The 26,554-nt window shown below is 40.2% G+C and overlaps 1 protein-coding gene across 7 annotated transcripts in view; it reads right to left on the reverse strand.

Moving 5' to 3' along the window:
* Positions 1-26,554, reverse strand: part of AP3B1 (adaptor related protein complex 3 subunit beta 1) — a 354,279-nt gene that overhangs the window by 73,087 nt on the left and 254,638 nt on the right. For all 7 annotated transcript variants that reach the window (XM_063127965.1, XM_063127964.1, XM_063127966.1 and 4 more), the window contains 5 exons: positions 24,709-24,818; positions 9,953-10,129; positions 2,612-2,798; positions 1,504-1,634; positions 382-505 (listed from right to left, as the gene is read on the reverse strand). In XM_063127965.1, the coding sequence (XP_062984035.1) occupies positions 382-505; positions 1,504-1,634; positions 2,612-2,798; positions 9,953-10,129; positions 24,709-24,818 (729 nt within the window). The remainder of the gene's footprint in view (positions 1-381; positions 506-1,503; positions 1,635-2,611; positions 2,799-9,952; positions 10,130-24,708; positions 24,819-26,554) is intronic.

A 26,554-nucleotide genomic window follows, 5' to 3' on the forward strand; every position in this document is an offset into this window, starting at 1 on the left:
ACAATTTTTTTTAACCATCACCACCCGTTCCCATGAAAACATACTTCTATGATCATGAAACCATAGACAAGCAGTGAATGTGAAGCTAAGGCTACCCTCTCTGTACACTTAATATCCAAGTAACCCTCTAAATTCAATTTGGTTTTCTTCTGAATAATTGTGTTTAGTATTGTGCTTTAAGTTAGAAATCCACATTAAGTAACAAGAATGCCCTTCTAGTAAAAGCTATTATACCAGTTGATCACAGTACAACGGCTGTTACCTAAAAGCTGAAATGATTCCATTGCAATGCAACTATGTTTAAACACTGGAACATATTGAAGAGAGCACAAAACCTGTATTCATAGTTCCTGATTATGATCTTTCTATTTTAACACATACCACTGTCACTACTGCTAGAAGAATCATCACTTTCGTCATTGTTGTCGTCCTCGTCCTCTGAGTAGAACCGTTCAGTGGGTTTCTCTTTCTCAGTCTTCCCTAATATTGAAGTCCATTCTTTTTTCTGTTCATAAATTTAAAAGTTTATATAGTTAAAACTGAGACATAAGATTTAACTGGTGAATACTATAACATCTCTCTTTTTGGAGTAGACACGTCGAAGGACATACACAGCAATATAGAAGCAAACTGAAATCAAGGAGCATAAAATAAGGGGAAGTGTACTTAAAACCAATATCAACATTATGATAAATATTTGTATCCTGCTCTTCAGTTAGAATTACCTAGTAGCTTATAATAAAAAAAGATTAAGCTACTTTTATCACCACAAATAATTTGGAATAAACTGTTAGCTCATTCATCTTTACTTTGCAAAAAAAAAAATGAGAAAGCTAGCTGAATAAATCATTCTGATCAATAAACCTGTTTAATAATAAGAGGAATCTTATTATGTGTCCTGGCTTTGCCCCTACTCCCAGCATTTTTGTTGTTGTTGTTGTCTTGGTGTCTGAAGAAAGGAGACCAACATAGTTATGCCAACCTGCCAAAGGCTTCAAATATCTGCCCTCATTCCATCCAGCCTTCCACCAAGATGGCAAAAGTTCTTTTCAATTATCAGGATATAATGTGGGTAGCCATCTCTGAGCAATGTCAAAATGGACTCCCTCTTTTAAGCCATTTATGAAGATTTTTGTGGTGCTACGCAGGATGTATTAGCGGTTGCAATTTCCGCTAGAATTAACAGTTGATTCTTTTGCTTGCTTGCCCTAAAAAGCTACAAAATATTCAGATTAAACTGAGAACACTGAATAAATATCTGGAATCGCTCAAAGACCAGCAAGCCAAGCTGGAAGCAGAGTGACTGAAGATATATATATTAAGAAAATACACAGCAGAAGAAAATGAAAAGTTTCAAAGTAGTCATCTACAGAAGACAGGTCCTATTTTATGACATGTCTATTGCAACTCACTTAAAATCTTTGTGTTAGAAAAAATACTCACACAGATACACAATTCCTAGCTCACCAAATAATAAAATAATATTTTGAAAAGTCAACATACCGACTCAATTACTTCTACATTTCTCACTGAAGGGTCAGGTGCAATCTCTGGCCAATTAGACAACTCCAGATAGCCATTGGCTTTCATGTTCAGGGTATGAGACAAAGTACCAAGCTGGAAGTGCTCCCTATCTATTGGGGGGTGAGGACAGGAAAGAGGTGAAAAATATAGACATGAGCTCTATATCACAAAGAGCAATCTTAATCAGAACTAAAGGTAATTGGCGTTACATTACCTAAAATGTCATGGAATAAATATAAACTAGGAAGCTCTTCATAGGTCAAAAAACTGATTCCAGTCCATAGATTACAATAATCTCCCCCATAATGGTCAATAAAAAAGCTAATCAGTCAGTGTGTTTAGAGGTGTTGCTCTGAAATGTAGCTTCTCTAAAAATTACTTTACTGTGAATATTAAGAATGACAGCACAGTTAAATAATCCATATACATGTCTTGGCACAAACACATCCAGAATTTTAATAGTTTTTCCTTCAGAAGAAGTGCTGCTTTCAGGGTATAAAGCAGGATTAAAACACCAAAGTATGGAAAATTCAGAATGCAGATAATTAACATAATAAAATTACTAATGAGGGTTATAGCATTATAAAAAAACTGGGCAGAGAGCAATGGAGGGGCTACTGAAAAACGGCCTTGGTTTTGAAATTGCTTAGAAGAAAAATATCATTAATTGTGGCACACTGAGACAAACTACATATGAAAGGGCTTCCGTATAACGTTTTTTTCAATGAAAGCAATAATTAAAAGTCATTTGTGAAGTTACAAGTCTTGTGAGTGGCTAAATATCTTTCTACACAGACTATGCTTAGTAGAAAAATAGGTTCTTATTAGTCAAACAAAATTTTAACATATAAACAAGCAGAGCTTTCATATCATTGTAGATTACCAGGTTTATACTTAATGCCATACTAGAAAATAACTTGTAGTTTTAATCACTTTCTCTTAAAAGACTGAAAAGAGAAAATCATATTGCTCATATATGAATTTTTAAGCTGATCATTTGGCAACATGAGTTTTGGTAACTTAAGTATACAAACTACAGATGTGCATTGCCTCCATTAAGATTTGGTAGAAAATGTAACTGGCATACCTTTAAAAGGAGACTCAAGCAGTGGGGCAGGCTTCTGTGCCAGAAATATTTTTTTGGCATATTTGCTTAAAGCTCCACTCTTTTCGTTTGGAACAATGAGCTGTCTAATAAATCTTGTACGGTCTCTGATGTCGTAGCTTTGATCATACTTGCCGAGATTTAATATGTACTGGGTAAGCAATTTTGTCTGTGAAAAACAGGACAAGAAGAGAATACAAGTTATTTATGATTATTGATAACTCTGGATAAACATATTTAAAGAGGTAATAAAAATGAATGGTTATGTCAAACAAATGTTGTTCCATAGGGAATATGCATTTCTAAAGCAGTAAATGGAATTTTGAAGCCAAAGCACATGTCCTCTTCTGTATTGGGGAGGTGAATGCTGAGTACTGAGAAGCAGCCATGTGCTAGATTATTAAACTGCTGAAGTGGAAAGAAAGGCATCATTAAAAAAATAATCATATATGGCAAACCCGCTGAAGGGCCTACGTGAGAATAATGAATGTGGAAATACAACTAAAAACATGGCACTCAAAACTTAATCGGAAAAATATGCAGGACATCAAAACATCAGAGGGTATTAGGAGGCTGGCAAACTGCTTCTGCTGAGGTGTGTTTTATGAAGAGATACTGTCCCTGGCATAAGCAGTGTCTGCACTCTGACTGCACTCAGTTACTTTACTCTGAATTATGACCCATTAAAGCAGACACATGAATCACTGAACTGGATTACTGCAAATTATTTGCAGTGCATTTAGCTGTTACTTTTTCATAAAAGCAAGCTGCTGATGCCCTCTAAAAACCAGGATAAAAGACTTCTTCTATTTCCCCCCTCACAGCTTAAAGCTTCTGGTAATATTGGTCATTTATTTATATACGTAAAAGCAAGTTATATTATCACAGATTTTTACAGCATAACCAGATTCTCTAATTTGATGTGTAGGAATATTAATTATTAAAATTACTCAATGCACATTAAGTTTAAATTTTTGCAAAGCAGAAAATTGGAAACATAAAAATAGTCTGCTGAATACATTTTACATTTTGTTCAGTAAATGTTTACAAAAGTGCAATAGATACAAAGATCAAAACACTGCATCACTTAAAAGTAAAATATGGAAATAATCGTATTTCTTCAGCTGAAGAAAAGCTGTGAATATTATTTAAGCTGAAAAACCTTATAAAGACATCGTTCCACTGCACAGGATTAAATTCTGGTGTATAAGAACATTATTAATCAACAGAGATTTATACTGAAAAGGCAGAATCTACTTTTATGAATTTTGCTATGAAGTATTGTTTTATGCTTTTCTTATTCCATAATTATACCTATAGAACATTAAGTGATATAAACTGTAACTGAACAATAATCTTTATTTGAACTTATCTAACAGTCATGAAAAATCTATCCTTTTAGTTTCATATACAATGCTTTATTAAAAAAAATAGTATTCTATAAATGGGTAATTCCATAATTTTCCACAGATAGGCAATGTTGTTTTGAATAATTTGCTTTAATGCTTGACTGTATTAAGTGGGGCTAGTCGGATATGACTGTGGCTGCTAGTGAGTACGGAATATTGAAGCAAGTTGGGAATTTCAGGGCTTTCCAGCACTGAAACACCAAGAGAAGATTTCTGAAATAGCTGATCAAACCCACCAAGTCTGCTGTGATTGCCAATGCTACTGATGCCAGACAATGGCTTGGTTTGCGTGTAATAGGTTGAGTATGGGTTGTCATTACGTATGAACTCTGCACTATGGTTTAAGTATGGGTTGTTAACTATGGGCTTTTTCAGATGACATGCTAAGCCATGGTTAGGCCACTAACCCTTTTGCAGCAAATAGATAGTGAGCATGTTTAAACCGTGATTATGTAGCCACCACGGTTAGGAATGGCTCACAAGACACACATGATACGTTAAGCCATAATGTTTAGCAAAAAATTGTTAACCACCGTGATTTAGTGTGTCATCTGAACAGGGTCAGGGTCACTGAACAACCCAGGAAGAGAAGCCATGGTTTGTTGTTGGGTTGTGAATTCTGGGTGGCTCTAGGTACCCATCCCACAGTAACAGAGCCAAATATTCCCACGGCAATTATGTTAGAGGCCATGGATCTGGCTTCGTGCTCAGAGTGTCAAAGAAGGTGTCTGCCAAGAAGATTGTGGGGAGGAAAGCTTCCTGATATACTGCCTGGTTTCCTTATCCAGGTAATTCTTACGTAGAATTTCACTGCCCTAGGTGAATGCTTCCCCAGTAAGAATTGATGCTGAGGTGTTAAGTCATGTAGGCTACAGCAGCGAGAAAAAGTTTGTGAACACCTTAGGATTGTTACATATTTCCAACCTAAAATGCTATTCGATCTAAATCTAACGCCACAATCCTAGATAAAGAACAACAGATAAACTGACTAAACAAACGACACACAACATGATGCTTTTTCAACATTTATCCACAACTTATACAACACTCAATATCCATGTGTGAAAAAGTATGTGAACCTTTAGATTCAGTACATGGTGGCACCGCTTGAGCAACAATGACCTTTTAAGCATTTCCTGTAACTGTTGGTCAGTCTCTCACATTGGTATTGAGGAATTTTGGCCCATTCCTGCTTACAGAACTGCTTCAACTCAGTGACATTTTAGGGCTTCTCTGCATGAACAGCTCGCTTCAGGTTGTGCCACAACTTTTCATTGGGGTTTAAGCTTGGATTTAGTCTAGGCCATTCTAAAACATGGATTTTTTTCCCCTGAAACTGTTCTTTTGTATATCTGCTTGTATGTTTAGGATCATTATCTTGTTGTATGACGTACTTTCAGTTCAGCTTCAGTTCACATGGGAAGATTCTCCTCTAGAATCTTCTCATACACTGCAGAATTCATGGTTGGGTCAATGACAGCAAGCAGTCCTGAGGCAGTAAAGCAGGCCCAAACTATTACATTCCTACCACCATGCTTTACGGCTGAGATGAGGGTCTTCTGTTCGAACTCAGTGTTTGTTTTTCGTCAAACATAAAGTTCCTCATTGAGGCCATAATTCTACCTTTGACTGTCTGTCCAGAGAACATTGCTCCAGAAGTCTTGGGGATCATCTATTGATCTTTAGTGAACTTCAGTCAGGCAGCAATGTTCTTTTTAGAGAGCAATGGTTTCCTCCTGGCTGTTCTCCAATGAACACCATTCTTGTTCAGTCTTTTTCTGATCATTGAATCAGGATCACTCACATTAGTGAAGGTAAGAGTGGCTGGCAGATCCTTGGATGTTACTCTGGGATTCTTTTTGACTTCCTGGATGATGTGCCAGTTTGTTCATGGAGAGATTTTGGTAGGACAACTGGTCCTGCATATTGCAGTCTTGAACCTTCGCTATTTGTAGACTATCTGTCCCACAGTAAATTGGTGGAGCCCCAAATCCTTAGAAATTGTTTTATAACTCTTTCTAGACTGATGAGCAGCCATAACTACTTTTCAGAGATCCTCAGAGATGTCTTTTGATGTCATGACATGTTTCTACACAACTGTATGGTGAAGACCAAACTTACAAAGTTTCTGATCCTTTTATATGGTGAGGCTGCCCAAATTCACCCCTGAAGAAATGTATCTGATTACTTCAACACCTGATTCTAATTATTCCCTTTAATTGAGCTGGTGCAACCAGGGGTTCACTTAACTTTTGCACATAGACATTGTTTGCCTAATTTATACATTGTTTTATTTCACAAGACATGGAATTAGTTAATATCAACCCTAGTGGATATTTAGAAAATGACTGGTTTTGGTTCACAAGGCTATCACGGTAAAACTATGGAAATTCTGTAATTATCATCAGGGTTCACAAATGTTTTCTCACCACTGTATGCCTGATGCACTGAACCTTGTTTAGGATAGCTTCAGTACTCCTCTCATGTTGGTTGATGGGAAACTCATCCATTTCAGCTGGGGGTACCTTGGAGAACTTGGTAGGAATGATGAGATTTTGAATTGGTGGGTTTGAGCTATTCCTTCTTGAGTATATTGGTGAAACGACCTGAAAAGAGCACCAAAGTTGGGGCCTACTAGAAAGCTAGTCTTCTGATGTTTTTTGCAAAAGTTGGCATTGATCTCTTAAGGATTCGAGCTCTAGGGACTCCATGGTCCTAGCAAGCTTGGGGGAGACAATCTTGAGGGGAAAGCCTATCCTCTGATATAGAAGAATCTGAGAGGATAATCTAGAATGCTGGGTGATGAATCTGAGAGACTAGTTGTCACCTTAAAGAGTGTTCTGAGACATTTTTGTTCCTATGACTACAAATGAACATATAATAGCACACCCACACTTCAAATGATCAAAATAGCTATATCTTAGATGTTTCTTTTTAAAGTAATACATCATCATCATCATCATCATCATCATCATCATCATCTCTTACCCACATCTCCTTTTGGATTGAGGCAGGGAACAACATTAGTACAATAGATAGAATATAAATCAAATACATAAAATTAATTAAAAGAGCATATAAAACCAATACAATATCAAAAACAAACCACGACATCTTAAAATTCTTGGTTTAAAATTCATCTGGGTAGACCTGCAGGAAGAGGCTAGTCTTAAACTCGGAGAGACAGTTATGTTGATGAACCTCTTCTGGCAGGCCATTCCATTCCATATAGAATTGTTTTAAAAATATGTCTATATGTTACATTTAGATAATTTGAAATAATAATGCTTTATACCAAGGGTGAACAACTTGTGGCCTTCCAGATGTTTTGTCCTACAATTCCCAGCAATGCTAGCCAACATAGCCAATGGTGAGGGATGATGAGGGTTGTAGGCCAAAACATCTGGAGGGCCACAAGTTGCTCACCCCTACTTTATACATATGTATCTTGTACAATATGTTTACATGACCAATCAATGTACACTAGGAAAAAAATAAAAAGTCTTTAATCCAAAAAGGACTGTGTGTAGAACGAATCCATTGTAATCAAGGTCATACAATAAAAACCCACAAAAGCTAACTGTTAATCTATAACTTAATGATCTAATATAGTTAAAGGTATGTTTTGATTAAAGCATGTATCCCCCAAAAATTAAAAATCCAGTTTCATAGTATCTTATACATGTTATGAAATTCTCAATTCTCAAGATGTGTTAGCTTTACAATATGCAAGATACTCCATGACCCTTTCAGTCATACACTATTTGATCCTTCAACTCTTTTCCACTTGAAGCAACCTCTATTCTAGTAATTAATAAACTGGTTGTGATTTTGGGGAGGGCAGAGGATAATTGGAGTTAAAAGGAACTGTTATTGAAATTATTTGTCTCATTACTGACACCACTGCTTTCTCAAAAATGCTTGATATGCTCTTTCCATATACAGAGGTGGTTAAGATTTAGGAACTCTTGGCCCCTGCAGGCATGACATCACTTGATAGAAAACATTTCCCAAGAGGCCTATGTGAATCTCTTTTGCTTGTTGTCTAGCAGAGTCTTCTCCCACTCAACAGAACTCATATAGGACATGCTCCCAGAGCCTCTATTAGTTAAGGTATCCAACTCCTCTTGGAAAGGCTAGTGGAGAGATTGTAGGTGCTGGAGTGTCTGCCTTTGTGAAACCTACAATGGCCCCTATGTCTGTATCTTGAGGGGGAGTAATATCTGCCCCATCTCTGAAACAGTGGTGTCAGTATAAAAATAAAAATGCCATTCCCCCTCAAAAGAGGAATATTTTCCAGGGATCCAGCGGGGAAGTAAAGCACTTTGATTAAGTGGTAGCAAAGGTGACCTCAATGCAGCTAATAAAATCAGGATGTTTTTTCTCTCCCACCATTTTATATAGCGCTCCCCATTCAGGAATTTTGGTGTAGTGTACAAATAGAATAAATGAATAAAAACAGAATAAAAATACATTTTAAAAGAAACAAAGGTGCAATAAAACCACGGCTGGTCATTAGGGAAAGGTTTCCTGGAACGACAACATTTTCAGGAGGCACTAAAAGGAATACAAAGTTGGTGCCTGCCTGACCTCCAGAGGCAGGAAATTCCATAGGATGGGGGCCACCATAATGGGGGAGGAGAGAAAGGGAATTCTTAACTCCTAATTCTCCTTATGTGAAAGAAAGGTATCTATTAGTTCCTTCCTTTGTCCCTGTAGTGTACCTATGTTCATGCATGAAACCACTAACCTGTCTGGGTGAGTGGAGTGAGATAGGAACATCACCAGTGGTAGAGGGACTGCAGTGTGAATGTACTGCAATGTTAGGAAGATGCCTGTGCAGTGCCAACCTAAACCACTCCTCCTTTGGCCATCTATTGGTGACTGTTAAACATGGGGATGACCTTAGGCAGGGGATTCGTATTCCTTCAGTACCACCCTTTAGGGCAAGGCTAGGTGTTTACAGCAGTTGAATATCTGAGGCATATAATCTAACACTATGAGATTTAGTATTTGTCGACATCTTTGAATCAATATGAAAAAATCTAACAATCCCAATGCAGGAATGCAGAGGCAAGAAATTAAACATACGAACTCATATTCTAAATATATAAAAATGCTTTGAATTGTTGCTAACTTGCTATTTGATTAGACTGCATTTTCATTAACAGTTGCATCTGCATGTAACCATAAGTTGGAATTGCTGACTTATCCTTAGCATACTGTGAACACAGCCTGTTTGCTCTCTCTCTATGCAAGTGGATAAAACAATCCAGAAATAGAAAGTTTTGTATGATGTCCAAGTCTAGACTCCTGGCTTACTGCTCCTAAACTCCTGGTTTATTGCTCATAAGCTAGGAATAGAATCATAGAATAGTAGAGTTAGAAGGGGCCTATAAGGCCATGGAGTCCAACCCTCTGCTCAATAAACTACAGTTTGTTGTTGGCTTACATATCCTGACTTGTTTGGGAGCAAGAAACCAGGAGGCCACGTTCAGATGTTACATGAAGCTTTCCATGCCTTTTTTTTTACCTGTTTACACAAAGGGGAAGCAAACAAGCTCCATGCATTTATATCCAAGTTGGAGTACACTATATTTTTATGGATTTGATCCATTCATTAGTTAACATTGTACATTTGTGATTTTAGACATCACATATTTCTAAACCTATGCTTTCTTGATAGTTTTTGGGTGAATTTCTTAGGGCCTTCAGTCATGTTTTATTCACATTTTCTTCTGGATAGTTTTCTTATATGATCAACTTTGGGTATTTCTGAGCCAAGGAAAATGCAGAAAAGGGAGAAGCGAAGGTTATTAAAGAGGTATGACTAACTTTAAAACACAATGCCTCTTCATTTTAAGTTACTCAACAGGGCTAAACACATTGGTGGTTTAATTTTCTTCAACCTTACCTGTTTTGAGTTGGTTAAATACAATTTTGCTCCAAGATTTAAAATTTGCAGTTTTACAAGGTCATCTTCAGCAGTGAAGTTCTTGGCCATTTTTCTTAGAACATCAGGGGCTATTTTTGGAACTCGTTCACAGTATTCTCCAGTAAGCCAAAGAATGCTGGCCCTTGCCACAGGAACCTTATGAGAAAAAACAAACCAGGCAAAACAACTATTTATGCAGTAACAAAATGCATTTCCAAAAGTTTGTTTGCAAGTCAGCAAAAAATTATTGTAGTTGAAAGAGAACTTCCACATACAAATACTATTCAGTACCTACCAAATGCATACCTTGAGCTAGCATGAGGCACAAGTTTGAGACCTAAACATGTAAACATTCCATTTAAAGAAGACTTCTCTTCCCAAGAGATCCCAGCCCACTGATAATGGCCTTTTCCTTAAGAGCTGTCCAAGCACTTAGACGTTGCTATAGAAATAGTTGCACAAGTGAGTCAAGGATCTGATTTTAAAATCATGGTAGTAAATTGTGAGTTACTTAACTCATGATTTGTGGGCGTGCATATCATGCACAAACCGCTTCCCCTTTCTGTAAATAGTTTGTTGTTGGGTTAACTGCTGGATTGTTTAGCCCCTAAACAACCCAGTTGTCCAGGTTTGCACATCACAGTCACAACCTCTGTTCAGGGTGAAGCGGCTCATGCAAGTGGAAACATCTTGTGCATATCACACATCTCAGCAAATCATGTGTAAATTAATGCATAATTTGTGCAAACTGGCCTGCTGGGTGAGTCGTTAGACTATCGGAAAAGAAGTGAGACTGTTCATTTAGCTGAGGACAGTATTTTATCCCCTCATTTAAGTAGGGGGATAGGCTCCAATTTTATATTTTCGTACTCCTGCAGGGTCCATGTTGAATCAATGATGGGTCAGAAACTGGCTTGGCATGGAAGCTTTCTGGTTTCTCATGCGGTTTCTGGCAGTGAGTATTTCAGGCAATGTTTTATAAGAGCCTGGAAAGGAGAAATGTTAATTTCAATTCAGAAGTGAGTCAAAGCGGAGTGATCTTCATTGAGTACTCTTGCGGTATGAAGCTTCCCCATGTGGAAAATCTCTGGGGTGGGGGTGGGGGGACAAACCCCTTGCCATGGACTGTGTGGGCAACATAGCCCTTGGCAAGGGGTCCACTTTTGCCCTCCCCCCACCAAATTCTAGCTTTTTTTATTGTTCTTGGAAGGTCAATTGCAGAAATGGCCTTCCAAGAACAATTTTTTTTAAAAAAGCAGAATCTTACCAGGGTGGGAGAAACCTGAAGAGGTCTTTCCGTTGAGGCAGCCCTTTCTTCCTCTACATCTCCAAGTAAGCCATTTCCCACAAGTCGGGGGGAAAGGATTTCTTCCACAGCTTGATGTTTAAAAGTCAACTTGCGGGAGAAAACCTTTTTCCCGACCTGTGGAAAATGGCTTACTTGGAGGTAGGGTGGGGTGGGGGAGGAGAGGGCTGCCCCAGTAGAAGGATCCTTGTGGATGTTGGGGATGGGGTAGCAGCAGAAGGACCAAGCTGAAGGAGCATAGCAGTCATCCTCCCACAGGCAATAGCACAACCTACACTCCCCCCTCCACCGCAGTCTGCCACAGAAACCAACCTCAGGTCGCTTTTCTTAACCACACCACCATCCTAACTTATGTGCCATACACTTCCCACACCTCTCTTCTAGGCCTTTGGGACACAGCACCCTCCTTTACAGCATGTTGCTATCTTCAACTGCCCCCACCACTCTCTCCCTCCTGCCTGTTTCCTCCTTTTTTTCCCTTGCAAAGCACTTTTGTAGAAAGAATGCTGCTTGATCGCATGCAGGCACCAGCAAAGCATCTTTCAACACTGCTATGTCCACTCTGTAAGATGGCTACTGATCTTGGAAAACTGCCTGCACATTTCTACCCAAAACTGCTTACCCTCTACAGCCCTGGCCTTATGGTTTTTAAATGTCTTCTCATCTTTCCCACAGCCAGAACATTTAGATTATCTTGAGACTATTCTGGATGTTTTGATTTCTAGGCAGGGAAGGTATTTCAACACATGGGACTTTTGCATTATAGGGGAGAATCATGATTGAAAACTGGTGATTTGTGTTTATTTTGGGACAAACTACAGTGCAGACATAACTAAGCTGGGATAGCATAGCCACAGTCCTTCAAGGAGATAAGAGTGATAGCGTTTGGTCCTCCACCCAACATCCTATGGTCCTATGTAGCAGAACCCTTCATTTGTCTATCCCATGCCCCTCCCCACTCAGATTAAAACCCAGTTTTCACTCCTCAGCATTTAAATCCAATTTGCGTAAATGGAGCTATAAAATATTGGTTTTATTATTATTTTGGCCCAGGAATTAGCACAAATGAGTTTTTAATTTATTTATTTTATTATTATTATTATTATTATTATTATTATTATTAATTTTACCCGGTCTTTCACAGTTGAACTTTACTGAACTGACACTTGTGTGTGCCCTGATTCCATTCCACACTTCCCCAAGCCTTCAGCAATTCCTTTTAAGAGAGATCTAGACTCCCCACCCCGCCTTTTACAGTTCCTGTTCGCAGTAACTGCAAAAGTAACTGCTCCGCTTGGGCATCATTGGGAGTGACTGTCACTGGCGAGGGAGGCTTTAGATGACTTGGGTGGGCGCAATCAGGAAGAGCAGCACGGGATTTTGCTGCTCTTGCCAAGCAGCTCTATATTCAATCACTGCAACCCACAATGGACTGGCTTTGCCAGGTTCAGATGACATGCCAATCCATCGTGGGTACAAAAAAGACCCTACAACAAATCATGGGTTGCCCCAAAACAAGCCATCCTGTGGGAAACGGTCTGGATTCACACAGTGTGACAACCCACTGAGCCTTGTTTCACACAACAAGCCATGATAGGTTATTGCGTCATGCGAACCCAGTCATTGTCTATGTGAAGAGAAATAGGTCATATGAACAGAAGCAAACAAGAATTTATTGTGTTATAGATAGATGAAATAACTTTGGTATTAGAAAACATTCCAATTTCTACGTTATTAAACATTTTCAACTAAATGCTATGGGGTATGAATTTTCACTTTCAGAAACAGATCATGGGATTAAAAGCTCCACCAGCTCCATACCGACTATAGGATAAACAATAAGGCATATGAAAAACGTTGGAGGGGAGAACGTAGCATAATGATGCATGACATTATGATGCATAGTATGATACCATACTACAGTATTGAAGATGTACTTTGCTGATGCACATTCATTGCAATTCGTATATACACAACAAGATCTCAGAATAACGGGGAACTGTTTTTATATTTTTAAATATTGTATACTTTTTAAATGTTTGCTGTTTTAAACTTTTGTAAAGAGCCCAGAGAGCTTCGGCTATGGCAAATAAATAAATAAAATTTGTCCAAAATTGAATGGAGGGATTCTTAACTTGATGAGCAAATTGCGATTCCTGTGGAGGAAGTTCACCCATCACTACTAATAAGCAACAGCTTTTGCTTCTATTTCTCTAAAGATTCACAGATCCAAATAATAATTAATCCTTTTTACAGCTTCCCTAAATTTGAGCTACTCAGTGCTCACAGAGCATCTGGCCTCATGGTCGTTTCCTGTTTGACTAATAATAACAAGAGCTTCTCACTCTAGAAAGCAACTACTGCTTTACTTATTACAATGCATTGAGTGGCTGTGCCTGGTTACTATGCACATGGCTCCAAATGGCATCCCATTACAATATAGACAGATATCCTATGGTGCTTTATTCTATACTTTATACAGCAGCATAGATAAAACATCAATAAAGACCTTATCCCACTTCCACTTAAAGATTGCCAAAGGAAAAAGCTCAAATAGATCATGACAAAGTCTTATGGAAAAAACTGATTATTAGTCTAATTCAGAATATAACAATTGCAATACTGTGACCGCAGCATTTTAAAAGAGTTTTAACACAGTGATAAAGCAAAAAGATGCACTGAACATCTATTATGTAAAGTTTTAAATGCTTGAGTACATTTGCTAAATGAGATGAGGTAAGACTAATGCCATTAGGATACACTGGGAAAGGGGTTATTTCTAATGTTCCAAAGGTTACGCTGCATTAAGACCTTACTCCCAAACTATCATTTTAAATTGGGCTAAAGAATAGTAATTGAGTGGTACATTAAATTTTCAAATATAGAAGTTCAAGTTGCCTGCAGAACTGAAAAATAAATCATCTCAAGAAATATAATGCATGTATGTTTAAGTGTTACAATCTTACCAGATATTACACATTTATTAAATGATTGGTTATATTTCTAATCCGCCCAATAACCAATGTTCTCTGGGTGGATTACGAATAGCTAAAAGACTAAAATGCCACAGAAACAGTTAAAAATATAAAATGTTAATCTGGTGCTAAAAGGGTTAAATTATGCTGCAAGAAGAAGGCAACTTCAAGTGAGATATGGATTATCTGATCTGGAATGGGGTGGCTTGAGTGAGGGTTTTGGGGAGATTTACAAGAAGAACCCCTAAAGACCCCAGACTCATATCTGAAATAGCCCCAGAAGTATATTCCAGACTCCTGAGCCATGGACATGAAGACCTTGAGGTTTGATTCTATGCTAATCAATGTTATACCAATAACTAAGATGTGCAGGACTGTCTTTGAAGAAAGGGGGAAAAAACCACAGTGGACATTTTAAAAAGCGGCTTCTCAGAGTACGGCCAAGGCCACAGTATGCTGTGAGAGTGTGTGAGTGTGCTGGCAGAAAGCGGAGCATGCTCAGATGGTGTCCACTAGGAGGGAAAGTTGTTTTGAAATTTTGTGGTAGCACCTGCTGATAAGAAATGTCCTCACTCAAAGTTGGGCATGAGAAGTGACAATACTGAGCAAACAGGACACCTGGAATATGACCTAACATGACCTAATGAGGAACACGAGCTCAAAGAAGATGTCTTATACATCAATCAAGATAAAACACCCATATAGCAGCCATGTTGTCTAGGACCCCTTGAGTATAACACGTGCAATATTGGGAAGGGGGAGACACCTAACTTCTGATTGGTGAATGGGTGGTCTAATCACTTATTCATGCCAATTATGATTGGAAGATGGTGGTCTCATCACTCACTGACCCCCACCTTTGAGCCAGAACAAGTGTATAACATTTGTGAACCGCCCAGAGAGCTCCAGCTATTGGGCGGTATAGAAATGTAATAAATAAATAAATAAATATAAAAACACAGGTAGCAGAGCTGTAAGTTTAGAATTTTTTTATTTTCTCTTCAACCTCACCTCGGACTGGAACTTGACGGAGCTGGGTAATTATGAATCTCTTTACAATTTTAGAAGTTGGGACTCAGAGTATTTTCCTGAAAGTTGGGACTTAGAGTACCATTAGCCTCTAAGACTTGGATTTAGTTTCTGAAGCTGGAACTTGGAGTTATTTCCAAGTCTTAGAAGTTCTCTGACTTTTACTTTTACTCTTTACATGCCTAGAGGAACTTTAGCATAGCTTTTAGATACAGATAGTGAGCTAAGAGAAAGCATAGAGAAGGTTGACTATTATGTTTTAGTATAGCTGAAAGAGTTTAGTTTACCTTTAAACCACAAATAGTAAACAGAAGCGGATAATGAGAAGTCATAATAATGCTAGAAGCTCAAGTTGTTATCTTATCAGCTAAATTTGTAATACCTGCTTTTGCAATTGCAATTCTTGTACTTAATCTGATATTTACATTTTACTCTTTTCTTGTAACCACAGAGAGAGAGATTGTATACTTATATAACCACCATGCCAATTTGTTTAATTTTGTAATTTTTACAATAAATAGATTCTTATTTACAATCATGTCTGTGGTGATGCTTATCGGTTAGGATTAACTGTTTGTCTATTTGGATTAGTAGTGGTTACCCACCGGGGTGTTTCGGACCCATTTGATGTAGGTCCTGAGGTTAAAAAGGACCAAATTTACAAAGTTGCCTGCAGAACTGAAAAATAAATTCTCAAGAAATATAATGCACGTATGTTTAAGTGTTACAATCCTACCAGATATTACACATTTATTAAATGATTGATTATATTTCTAATCCGCCCAATAACCAATGTTCTCTGGGTGGATTACAAATAGCTAAAAGACTAAAATGACATAGAAACAGTTAAAAATATAAAATATATTACAAATATTTAAAAGAATAAAATACAATGCAATGGAATACAGATGACACAAGTTTCTAGGCAATGAAAGGAGCCAAAAGGTTCCATAGATATGTTCTTCGCAGGCTGCAGTTATGAGACTCTACAGAGACCCTGAACAACATAAACCTACATATATAAATTTATTTATATATATATATATATATATATATATATATATATATATATATATATATGAATCTCTCCTAACATAGTAAGAAAATGCTGCCTTGTGACAGATCTTACTTTTCATTTGGCCTCAGCTAAATGGTTACTGTGTAAATGTTAAAGATTGGCTCCAATCTAAGGCTGCAATCTTATCCATACATCCCTAGAATTAAGACTTCCTGAATGTAATAGGCCTTACTTTTGGGTAGACATGTACAAGATTACACTGGAGTTCGTTGAACTTGGGTCCCTTTGATTTTTAATGGCACCTACGTTTAACTACCTTAGTCTAGATCCAATCCTGAGAGTCTTGTGCAACAAAGTGTTGTGTTTCTCAGAAAACTCCTGCTTTCGATGGGAGGCAAATGACGAGGCTTGCTAAGTAATCTACAAAGCTTTTATTAAGCAACAAACGTCTCTGCAAACTGAAGAGAGTCTAACCTCTTGAAAACGTCCCTCTAGGCAAAACTATGCAAACTAAGCAAGACAATTGTCCACTCAAGAACAGGAAACGACTTCTCAAACACCCGTAACTTTAGGGAGCCTGGTGTGGAGGCAGGTTCTGGCATAATCGAACCGACTTTCTCATGCCTTCCTTCTGCGCCTTGCATTTGAGCTTCTGGTGGACCCTCGCATCAGCTAGCTTGTCGGGACGCTCTCCTCCAGAAGAAATCTCACTTCCCACTGAGTGTGTAGGATTTGGCCTTGAGGAGATAAGCTCTGGAGGGCTGACTCCCAGCTGGGGAATTGCCCGTGAGAGCTTCCTCCCCCACTGGTACAGACTGGCTGGTGTCTGGCGCTGCATCTTCTAGTTCTGAATCTGATTCTGATTGATTACCTGAAACATCTTCTCCCAAGACAGAGGCAGTAGGGTTAGACATGACACAAAGTATATCATTCACCAACTAATCCTATTGGAGAATGTGAAACTCTTGAAAATACAGGTGGAAGCAGTAGCCAGGAGCGCCTTTTCCCACCTTCAGTTGATATATCAATTGCAATACTACCTAGGCAAAGTGGACCTGTCCTCAGTTATGCATTGCCTAGTTACATCTACTTTGGACTACTGTAAAGCACTCTAGGTGAGACTGCCTTTGAAGGTTATTCAGAAACTTCAGCTGGTACAGAATGTGGCTGCTGAAGTTCTCATTGGGGCTGGATGGTCAGATCATATTACATTAATACTGAACCAGCTGCACTGGTTGCAAGCGTATTTCTGGGTCCATCTGACTTTTAAAGTTCTAAACCAGGGTGCACAACCTTTCTAGCTCTGAGGGCTGCGTCTAGTACCTGCTGGGGGACTATGGGCCTTGCATGCATGTGTGCATGCATACATACGTACACACACACACACACACACACACACACACACACAGAGCCACTGGGGGGGCATATAGTTTCTCTGCCAGCCCTAGCAGTGTAAGGAACTTTTTTTTTTACTCATAAATAAGCCGGACTGAATTACTGAGCAGCACTTTCAAGTAGCATCCCAAATAACAAGCCTCTGCATGTCTACTCAGAAGTAAGCATGAGCACAAGCAGCATATCTATTCCCAACTAAGCAGGACGAGCCTCTGCACACATACTCAGGACAAACTTCTGTAGGACAAGCCCCAGAAATAAGGAAGACTGAATCACTCCGCAGCTAATTTCCCGGGGTCTGCCTCCTCTTCCTAGCAGGGATCAGCAGCTGACCGCAGATGAGAGGTATTCCCTGCTGGGAGAAAGGACAGGGGCTGGGGAAGAAGCTGGTAGGTAGATCAGCTGTGCTGCGGGAACCAGCCGCGCTGCTGGTTTCATAGTCTGTACGGGGAGTGGTTGAAGTCTGCAAGAGGCTGAGCACCCCTGCCCTAAATGGTTGGGGTCCAGTCAAGTCGAAAGTCAGAGCTGTTCAGTCTTCAACTTGTAAAAGGTGAACACACAGCTAATGTCAAACATATGCAAGGTTGACTCCAGCGGTGTAGAAGGGGAGCCAAAGAAAGCTGGCAGAAAAAATGTCCTGATTTAAATGAAAAACTGACACCACTTTGTGGAGAAAAGCAGGGTTAGGGTAAGAACCACCTTATCCTGGTGAAAGGTTAGACTGAATGCAAAGAGTTCACCAGCATGGCGGCCACCTTCCAAGAAAGGAGAAGTAAATCCCTAATCACCAGCGGCTTGAAGGGCTTGGATCAGAGCACCTTTAGCACTACAAAGAGGCCCCAGTTCAGTACCGCAGAGAATTGTGGTGCCTGATTCCTGATCGCTTCAAAAAACCTTTTTGCCTTTGCATGCGCCAACACAGAAAACCCCTCAACAGGAGGGTGGAACACTGAGTCAGCAGAGAGATGACTCTTGGAGATGACAGTTTGAGTTCTTTCTCTTAGAGAGAGAGAGGAGGCCTGGAGGATTTGGTGCAAGGAACACCAGAGTGGGTGAAAACACTGAGTGCAGGCAAAGCAGGAGCTAACAGTCCATTTCCTAAAGTAGGAATGCTGTATAGAGAGCTAATGAGTAGCATTGAGGATCCTGTGTACTGTTGCTGGGACTGAATCAGCACGTGTCACTCAATCTTCCACACCAAGCCCGGGTGTCTGATCTGGCCATTTTCCCTGGTGAGAAGAGATGGATGCGATGGGAGATGGTGGTATCAACCCTGTACCATTCTTGAGTAGGGCAGAAAACAAAGGTTGACAAGACTATCAAGGAGTTATGAGATTGCACTCAGTACTGACTATCCCAACCTTTGCCAGGAGTTTGGTGATTTTCCCTGGGCTGCCTTGACTACAACCAAATTTGGGGCTGGGTGGTTAAAAAAAAAAACTCTGCACCCACCTCCTGCATCTGATACATTCCCTCCAATCACTTGGATGTGGGAGGCATGTGGAACAGGTCCTCTACAACTGCTTAATAGTATCCCACAAGGTGGGTAAAAGAGGAATCGCAACCCGTCTGTATTGATGCCATCAAAAACTGGGTCCTGTATTATAGGGGCAGCCTATTTTGTAGTGACCCCCCAGTGTAAAGAAGGGGTTAAGTGTACAAAGAATTGCTGTTTTTAAGAATTTTACTCATTGTCTATTGTCTGTTATAGAATTGCAGAAGTACCGCTTATCTCTCCACCTGGCCGTGGGCGTGAGGCCATCTCCTGGCTCCATCAAGGCGAGAGAAGTGGCCTTGGGGCAATTTGCATCTGTGAAGGGAAAAAATGGCCCATCTGGAGGGAGGGGGGAGTAGAATAGCTGAGTGGCCATAAAAGTCTACCAAACGTGGGGCCTGGCGCCTGAGCTGAAGGACACCTGGCTGGGGAAGTATATTCTGTAACAATGTATTAGTTTTGCTGGTATTGGGGTTCAGGGTGTTATTTCTGTATCAATTTTAGTAACTAATCTGATGTGTTGCTTGCCTCTTACCCTTCCAATTTTAATAAAGGATTGGGCCTAACCCTTTCAATTTGAGAACTGTGTGCTTTATTCCAAGATCTGTGCAAAATCCAGTGGACAGCCGGTTTGGCTGAGTGTGGTTTCCTTTACACCCAGGAATTGGGCCATCTCATAACATGATTGAGAATTCCACAAGATCCTTCGAGTGAGAGATCCCATCCTGAGATCCAAGTGCCATGTGAGGAGACGACAAAGAAAGATGATGCGACAAGAAAGAGGTGGAATCAGACTCGTGGTCCTCTGTGCTTTCTGGCGCAACCTTTCCATAGGTATTGGAAAAGCAGCTTGGTCAGTCGCTTGTTCTTGTCTGTGCAGGTTATGGCAGCAAAGTCAACGCTGAAAGTGATATTTGCTGCAATGAAGGGGGATGAGGCGGAGGCATTTGAAATGCCAGGGGACTGTGCAGTTCTCAGGAAACTTGTGAAGGAGCAATGAACATCTCCTGCAGTTCAGGAGGTCTAGGTACCGGGTAGATGCCCAACTTCACGGGCCCTTACAGTAATAATAGTGACGCTGGCTATAAGGATTATGTTTACTATCTTCCCAATCATGGGGGCTCCTGTATGGTAAACTCCATTCATACTATCTGCCCCACTCGAAACTGGGGACCTATACTGCTCTTGCAGTTACTCAAAAAATCTAGGGGGCTGATCTTGCCTGATGAAGAAGGAGGAATCGAGTGAGCCTGGATGTCTAACTTGGAAACCATCTCTCTTCAGGGAATGATATGGATGACATGACAGAGAGGATGTTACAGGCAGGGAGAAGTCAACATAATTGGAATCAGGTCTGATCTTGATGCCAGGATGGCCATCAGGATAGCTGAAAGAAGCATTAGCGGAGCAGTGGGAATTGCCTTCGGTACAGGATATACCGGTTGATCCTGAAGCCTCACAGGGACATTAGCAACAACTACCAGGGTCAGAGACCAAGGTGGGAAAGCTGTCTGGTTCAATCCCGAGGGGAGCCTGCTAACCTTTTAGAGGCTTTTTTCTTCTTTTCTTTACTTCCGAAGCAGATAGTATCACCTGTTTAGGCGTCTTGGCCTTTTTAGTCAGCTTTTTGGCCAACGAAATTGTTAGCATTCTCTCCCGAGTAGGGGGCTTTCTTGTGCTCGAAGACTTTTGAGTGGAACCCTGAGGAGATATGTCTCCCGACACTTGAGCAGGTTCCTGTGAAGCAGGAATACCTCCAGATGGAGGGTTATGTGATTGAGCCATCACTTGGCCCAGCAACTGCTTCCAGCACTTTCTTCCAAAGTATGGCTTTTAGCCGATCAGCACAATTTTGCTCGGCTTGTTTTGAGTAGGGGTGTTCCCGGACCCCCGCTCCACTTCACTTCCAGATCCGCAATTTGCGGATCGGGCCACTTTGCTCCGCCCCCGCTCCGCCCATGCCCACTCCGCTCCGCTGCGGAGCTCCGGATCCAGATCGGAGCTCTGTTTCCCCCCCCCATAGGCTTGCATTAAGCTAAAAAAGTATACAACTTTTTTTCTGTGAAAGTTAGAAACCTCACGTTTGGCACCATGACACCTCATGGAGGTATACACATGCACGCCAAGACTCAAGGCAATCCCATCATCCCCTGAATTTTGGGGAATTTATGAAAATCGGGCACCCCATTCACACCCCTTTCGATAGCTCCGTCAATTTGCATGTTAAAAACCTCAAACTTGCCACCATGATAGCTTATCCAGGGACACACACGCACGCCCAGACTCAAGGCAGTCCCATCATCCCCTGATTTTTGGGGAATTTATGAAAATCCAACACCCCATTCACACCCCTTTCGATAGCTCCGTCAATTTGCACGTTAAAAACCTCAAACTCGCCACCGTGATAGCTTATCCAGGGATGCACACGCACACCAAGACTCAAGGCAGTCCCATCATCCCCTGATTTTTGGCGGGGCTTAAACCTGCAGACATCTCAATGGGGCCATTTCAAAGGAAATCCCAACATGCCATGAATTGGGGAGTATGAATCTTCTTCCATACTTGAAAAATGGATCTGGAACTTCCAAAACTCCAAGTGAACACAAGAAGGACTTCTCCCCTGAGTCAAAGCCAGACACACACAACATCCCTGCGAGGCGGGCAGGGGAGGAGAGAGGGAAGGCAGGCAGGCAGCAGACATTTCTGGGGGCATAAGGAAGTGAGCCAAGGATAAGCCAGTAATGCATATAAAATGGAATAAATAAATAAATAAATAAATGAAGGAGGGGTGGAATTAAAAGCAGCAGTGTTGCTGAATAAACAACAAGAAGAACTTTTAAAAAAAGGCTATATCTGTCTTTTACCAGCAACAGGGGGACGTGCCCAGGGGAGGGGGAAGCAGCTGCCAGTTCAACTCATGAAAGCCATTGCTTCACCACGAGAGCCGAGGAGTAGAACTCTCACTTCAACTCATGATAGGCATTGCTCCACCGGGTTACTCTTTTTGGAGGGCTCTAATGGCCCTCCAAGTACAGGAGAGAGTGGGGGCACGTCCACATGGGATGCCCTAGGGGAGCTCATCCCCTTGCACCACATCTTTTCAGTTGTTCCCCAAAGTTAGGGTGGGTAGCAGTGCTGTGTTTCTATCTCTTATTATTGGCTTAGTATATGATTTCAGGTTGTGTTTGTGCATTTGGTGGGGCTACTGTTTTAAAAAACACTGGGAAAAGTCCGTTCAGACTAAGAAAGAGAAGTTCCTAGAATCCCAAGTTACCCGTTTTGCCTATCCCCTCCTCCAACTTTGGGATCATGTGATCATGACCGGGAGTTGACTCTGCCCCTCAGCCCTTCAGAAAAGGAATTTTTCCTGCCGGTTTTTAAAAAAATTCTAGCACACGAACTGCAGCACGCAGAGAGCTGAGAGTAGTCTCAAAATGACCCCCATCCACGACTCTCCAAGAACAAGAATTTTCAGAAAGATAGCTTCAAAAACAACACAGTTTTCCCCCTTTCTTTTCCACAATGCAATCCTATGGGCGAAATGTTTCAAGATGGCGATCGGATCGGACCGCGGAAACCGGGGCGCTCCGAAAATGGGCGCTTCTCTTCGCCTTGCTTCTAGGGGTCTGCGGTCCGCTTCTACTCCGCCTCTGGGCAAGGCGGAGCAGGCCAATTCGCTCCTGCTTCTGCGCTTCTAATCGGAGCGGAGCACATGCCTAGTTTTGAGAATGCTTGGCAATGAGGACAAGCCTTGACGTGGCCTTCTTATTGGCAAAAAAGACACAATGAGTATCCATCAGACAGTGATAACTTGCTCTTGTAATGGCCATACACTCGCAAAAGCAATCAGAGGAACTCAAATAATAAAGAATAAAATAAAATGACGCAGAAGATAAAGACAGAAGGAAAGAGAGAGAGAGAATAAAACTTCAACTTTTAATTTTTTTAGTGTTTCCAGATGAACTGAATGCAAAAGAAGGTCCCAGACAAGGCTACCACACTGATGGTTGAAAGAAAACTGAGAGAATAAGTTGGAACCGTTACATACTGGAACAATTGGGGAAGGGTTCCTGCCAAAACTCCTCAGCTATAGAAGTTTCCCGAATCAGAGGCTCCATGCAGGCACAGAGCCCATATGTATAATGCCCCTGAGAACATGAAGAAGAACAGAAGGTTTCTTTCTGTGCAGAAAAGATGTTTGTTCCAGTGGAGAGATCTCAGTGATGGAAGTGGGGGGGGGATTTCTGCTGCACCTCCCTCCCCTGCAGCTGCTTGCCCCCTCTGAAAATATGCTCTGGAGGGTCTCTGGAGCAGATTTTCAGAGGACATAAACAGTTGCACAAGAAGAGGAAAATCAGCAAAAGACACATGCTCCAGTGTGAGCGTGTCTGACCAAAATGCCTTGTACATGTAAATTCTGGAGATAAGCCATGGTTTCCAAGCTCTTGAACATGCAATGCTTTCATGATACTTAAAATAATTTACACACAGCTAAGAAGATATGACACTATGTTAAATGGCCTTCACTGCCTTTTCCAGTCTTGTATAAGTGGGGACCTTGAATTTACAAGAACACAGGAAATAACACATTCATTATATAACTCTACTTTGCATTATCCTCAAAGGCCAAACAGGACTGGAAATTGCACTGTCTGGTATTTTATATTCTAAATAGCCTGAGCAAATGGTTAAGTGCACTTTTCAAACCTTTGTGTTAGAACGCAGTATTTGCTACCATTTGAACCCATTAACTTGTCTGCAAAAAGAACAGCACAATGAAGCCTTAGTTTTTTAGAGCAGTTAAAGACAGACATCTTTCTAGATAGATCGCAGTAAGCAGCTCTGTTTGAAAGCTATTGTGTTTCAATAGCTGACCTTATATCATTATTTATCTGATATACACTTAATGTATTAATACACTTAATTTAGATTTTTTTCATTGACAGAATGGGTATCTGAAGAAGTAGCAAATGAGATCTAATGTTCGCCACACAAAACGTCCAATATGCTTCATATTTTAGCTGGGAGATGGTAGTGATAGGTAAAGCAATAGAATGAACTTGATACATTTGGGTATACATTTTTATTCTTCACAGCGGGACCCAGTTTGAGCATTTCAGAATCAAACCCTAAACAACTGAATCATACTACCAAGTCATCTTGTTTTTCTTTGATAAAACCACAAGATTTCCTACATGACTTTAATGCAACTCTGCTGCAGTATAACCTGGAATATGGTTATGATATAATCAAGCAGACCTGAACTATGCTGACACTACTACAGGCAGAGTTAACTGTGCTTAAGTTTAAACTAAAATATACACATTAATTTTAAAAGTTGCTTAAAGCAGTCAAAAACTATTTGGTGAGACAAAACATTAGTCCACTATTTATCCACAAAAGTAGTCAAGTCACATTTTGTTCCCACACTGTACATCCCAATATTTCTCTTTCAAGTCTAGATTTCTCCAAAATATTATTTGAGTAACCAAGAGGCAGGATCATATAAATACTCACAGTAATACTGTCCAAGAGCTTGGCCATGCGTTTAATTATTTCACCGTGATGCGCTGGCTGTGTTTGGAGCAGTTTCTTAATGACTACTACACTTTCAGCAACTACTATTTCTGGTAAAGACAAAGAGAATTCACAATTTTTAAAGGGTTATATTTCCATAAAATTTGTGTCATGTACCACAGTCAATTTACTAAAAGTCAGATATTACTTATCAAGGCATTTTCAAATATACTCAGCAAAATTAACAGGTTGATCCAATTCACACATAACAGCAATCATGGCTTAACTAACCAAAGAATTGATGAAATCTAACAAGATCAAGTGAGCTGCCTCCGGTGTGCTCCTCACTTCCGCTTTCAATTAACAATCTATGATCACCCCCTTCGTAGCTTGTTAGCATAATGTTCAAACCAAGACACTCTGGTTTGTACAGGGTTTAAACAACCCAGAGTTAACCTATGATTTGTTGTTGGAACTAACTCTGGGGTTGTTTAAGCCCTAAACAACAGAGTGTATGAGTTTGAACATTACGCTAGCAAGCTATGAAAGAAGTGATAACAGGTTAATTGAAAGCAGGATTATGCCAAAATCTACATGCGCACTGATGACCGACAACCCATGGTTTAACGAGCCCATGTGTTGTTACGTGCAAACCAGTCCAATATCTCTTTTAGCAACAGATGTAGATCAGTTTTCAAATTATAAGATGTCTCATCAAGAAAAATAAAGGAGCCTTAAGGGGAACGAGGCTTGGTCCTGAAAACCTTTAAAACCCAACCTCATAGAAACTATTTACTTCCTTTTTTGTGCATTACTGCTCGGTTTTAATACTTGAATTTCTGCTATTTGTTTGAAGGCCTGACAATGACTGCATTCGGACAACACAATAATCAATTGTGGGTTAATAGTTAACTCCACAGTTGATTAGTGAGGGGGTACTCCCCACACAACATGATTATAATCAACTGTGGTGTGGATTAAGGCCAGTGTCGAGTGGTCAATGATGTGTTTGATTGACACATCCCCCATCCTCTCTCCCCCCTCAGTCCTCCTGCTGGTATCCCATCAGCCATTGTGAGTTCTGCTGGTTAGACTAGAGCGGCAGATGCCACTTTGGTCACTCTTAATAGGGGACTCTGTGGTAGCTGAAAATAACTAATTGTGTGTGATGAAATAGTCAACAGCGTCCGACAGATAACGCAGTAGTTCAAATAACCAACTCTGCACAGTGTTGGTTATTTCGGCCAAATAACCAACAGTGGTGTGATAAAGTCCCAACAGATAACACAATAACCCATCATTGACTATTGTGTTGTCTGAACCCAGTCAATATCAAATCTTGAAGAATACAGTGCAATAGCCACAATCAAAGCTTGGTAATCATCTGTAAAACTGGATGACATTTGAAAAATGAAGTCATATTGATTTGTGCTAGAAATGTTCTGAAAATTGTTATCAATAATTTAGTATCTAATTACTTAGCATCCTTATTCTAAAAATAAGCACACAGGTCTTTGGAATATACCAATGCTCAGGATACCCAAATGATTATCCTAAGTAGGGTGACTGTTCAGCGATTTACACTCACGTATGCAACAAAGTACTTAACTACCAAAACAACGAACATACAAAGTTTGATCGAGGCAACAAGCACCAAGCTTGATCGTCTGCATGTGAATATACATGGCAATGCAACATGCCTCCATATCTGAAAATGACCACTATATATTACTCCACAAGTGGTATAAATTTGGTGCTTTTATGAAAAAGTACACAATTGGTCAGCTCAGCCACTGCATTACATTTATATTATCTCATAAATCACATTGTGATTCTGATGCAAGAA

This window comes from Elgaria multicarinata, chromosome 6 (genome assembly GCF_023053635.1).
Source record: "Elgaria multicarinata webbii isolate HBS135686 ecotype San Diego chromosome 6, rElgMul1.1.pri, whole genome shotgun sequence".
Classification (NCBI taxonomy): Eukaryota; Metazoa; Chordata; class Lepidosauria; order Squamata; family Anguidae; genus Elgaria; species Elgaria multicarinata.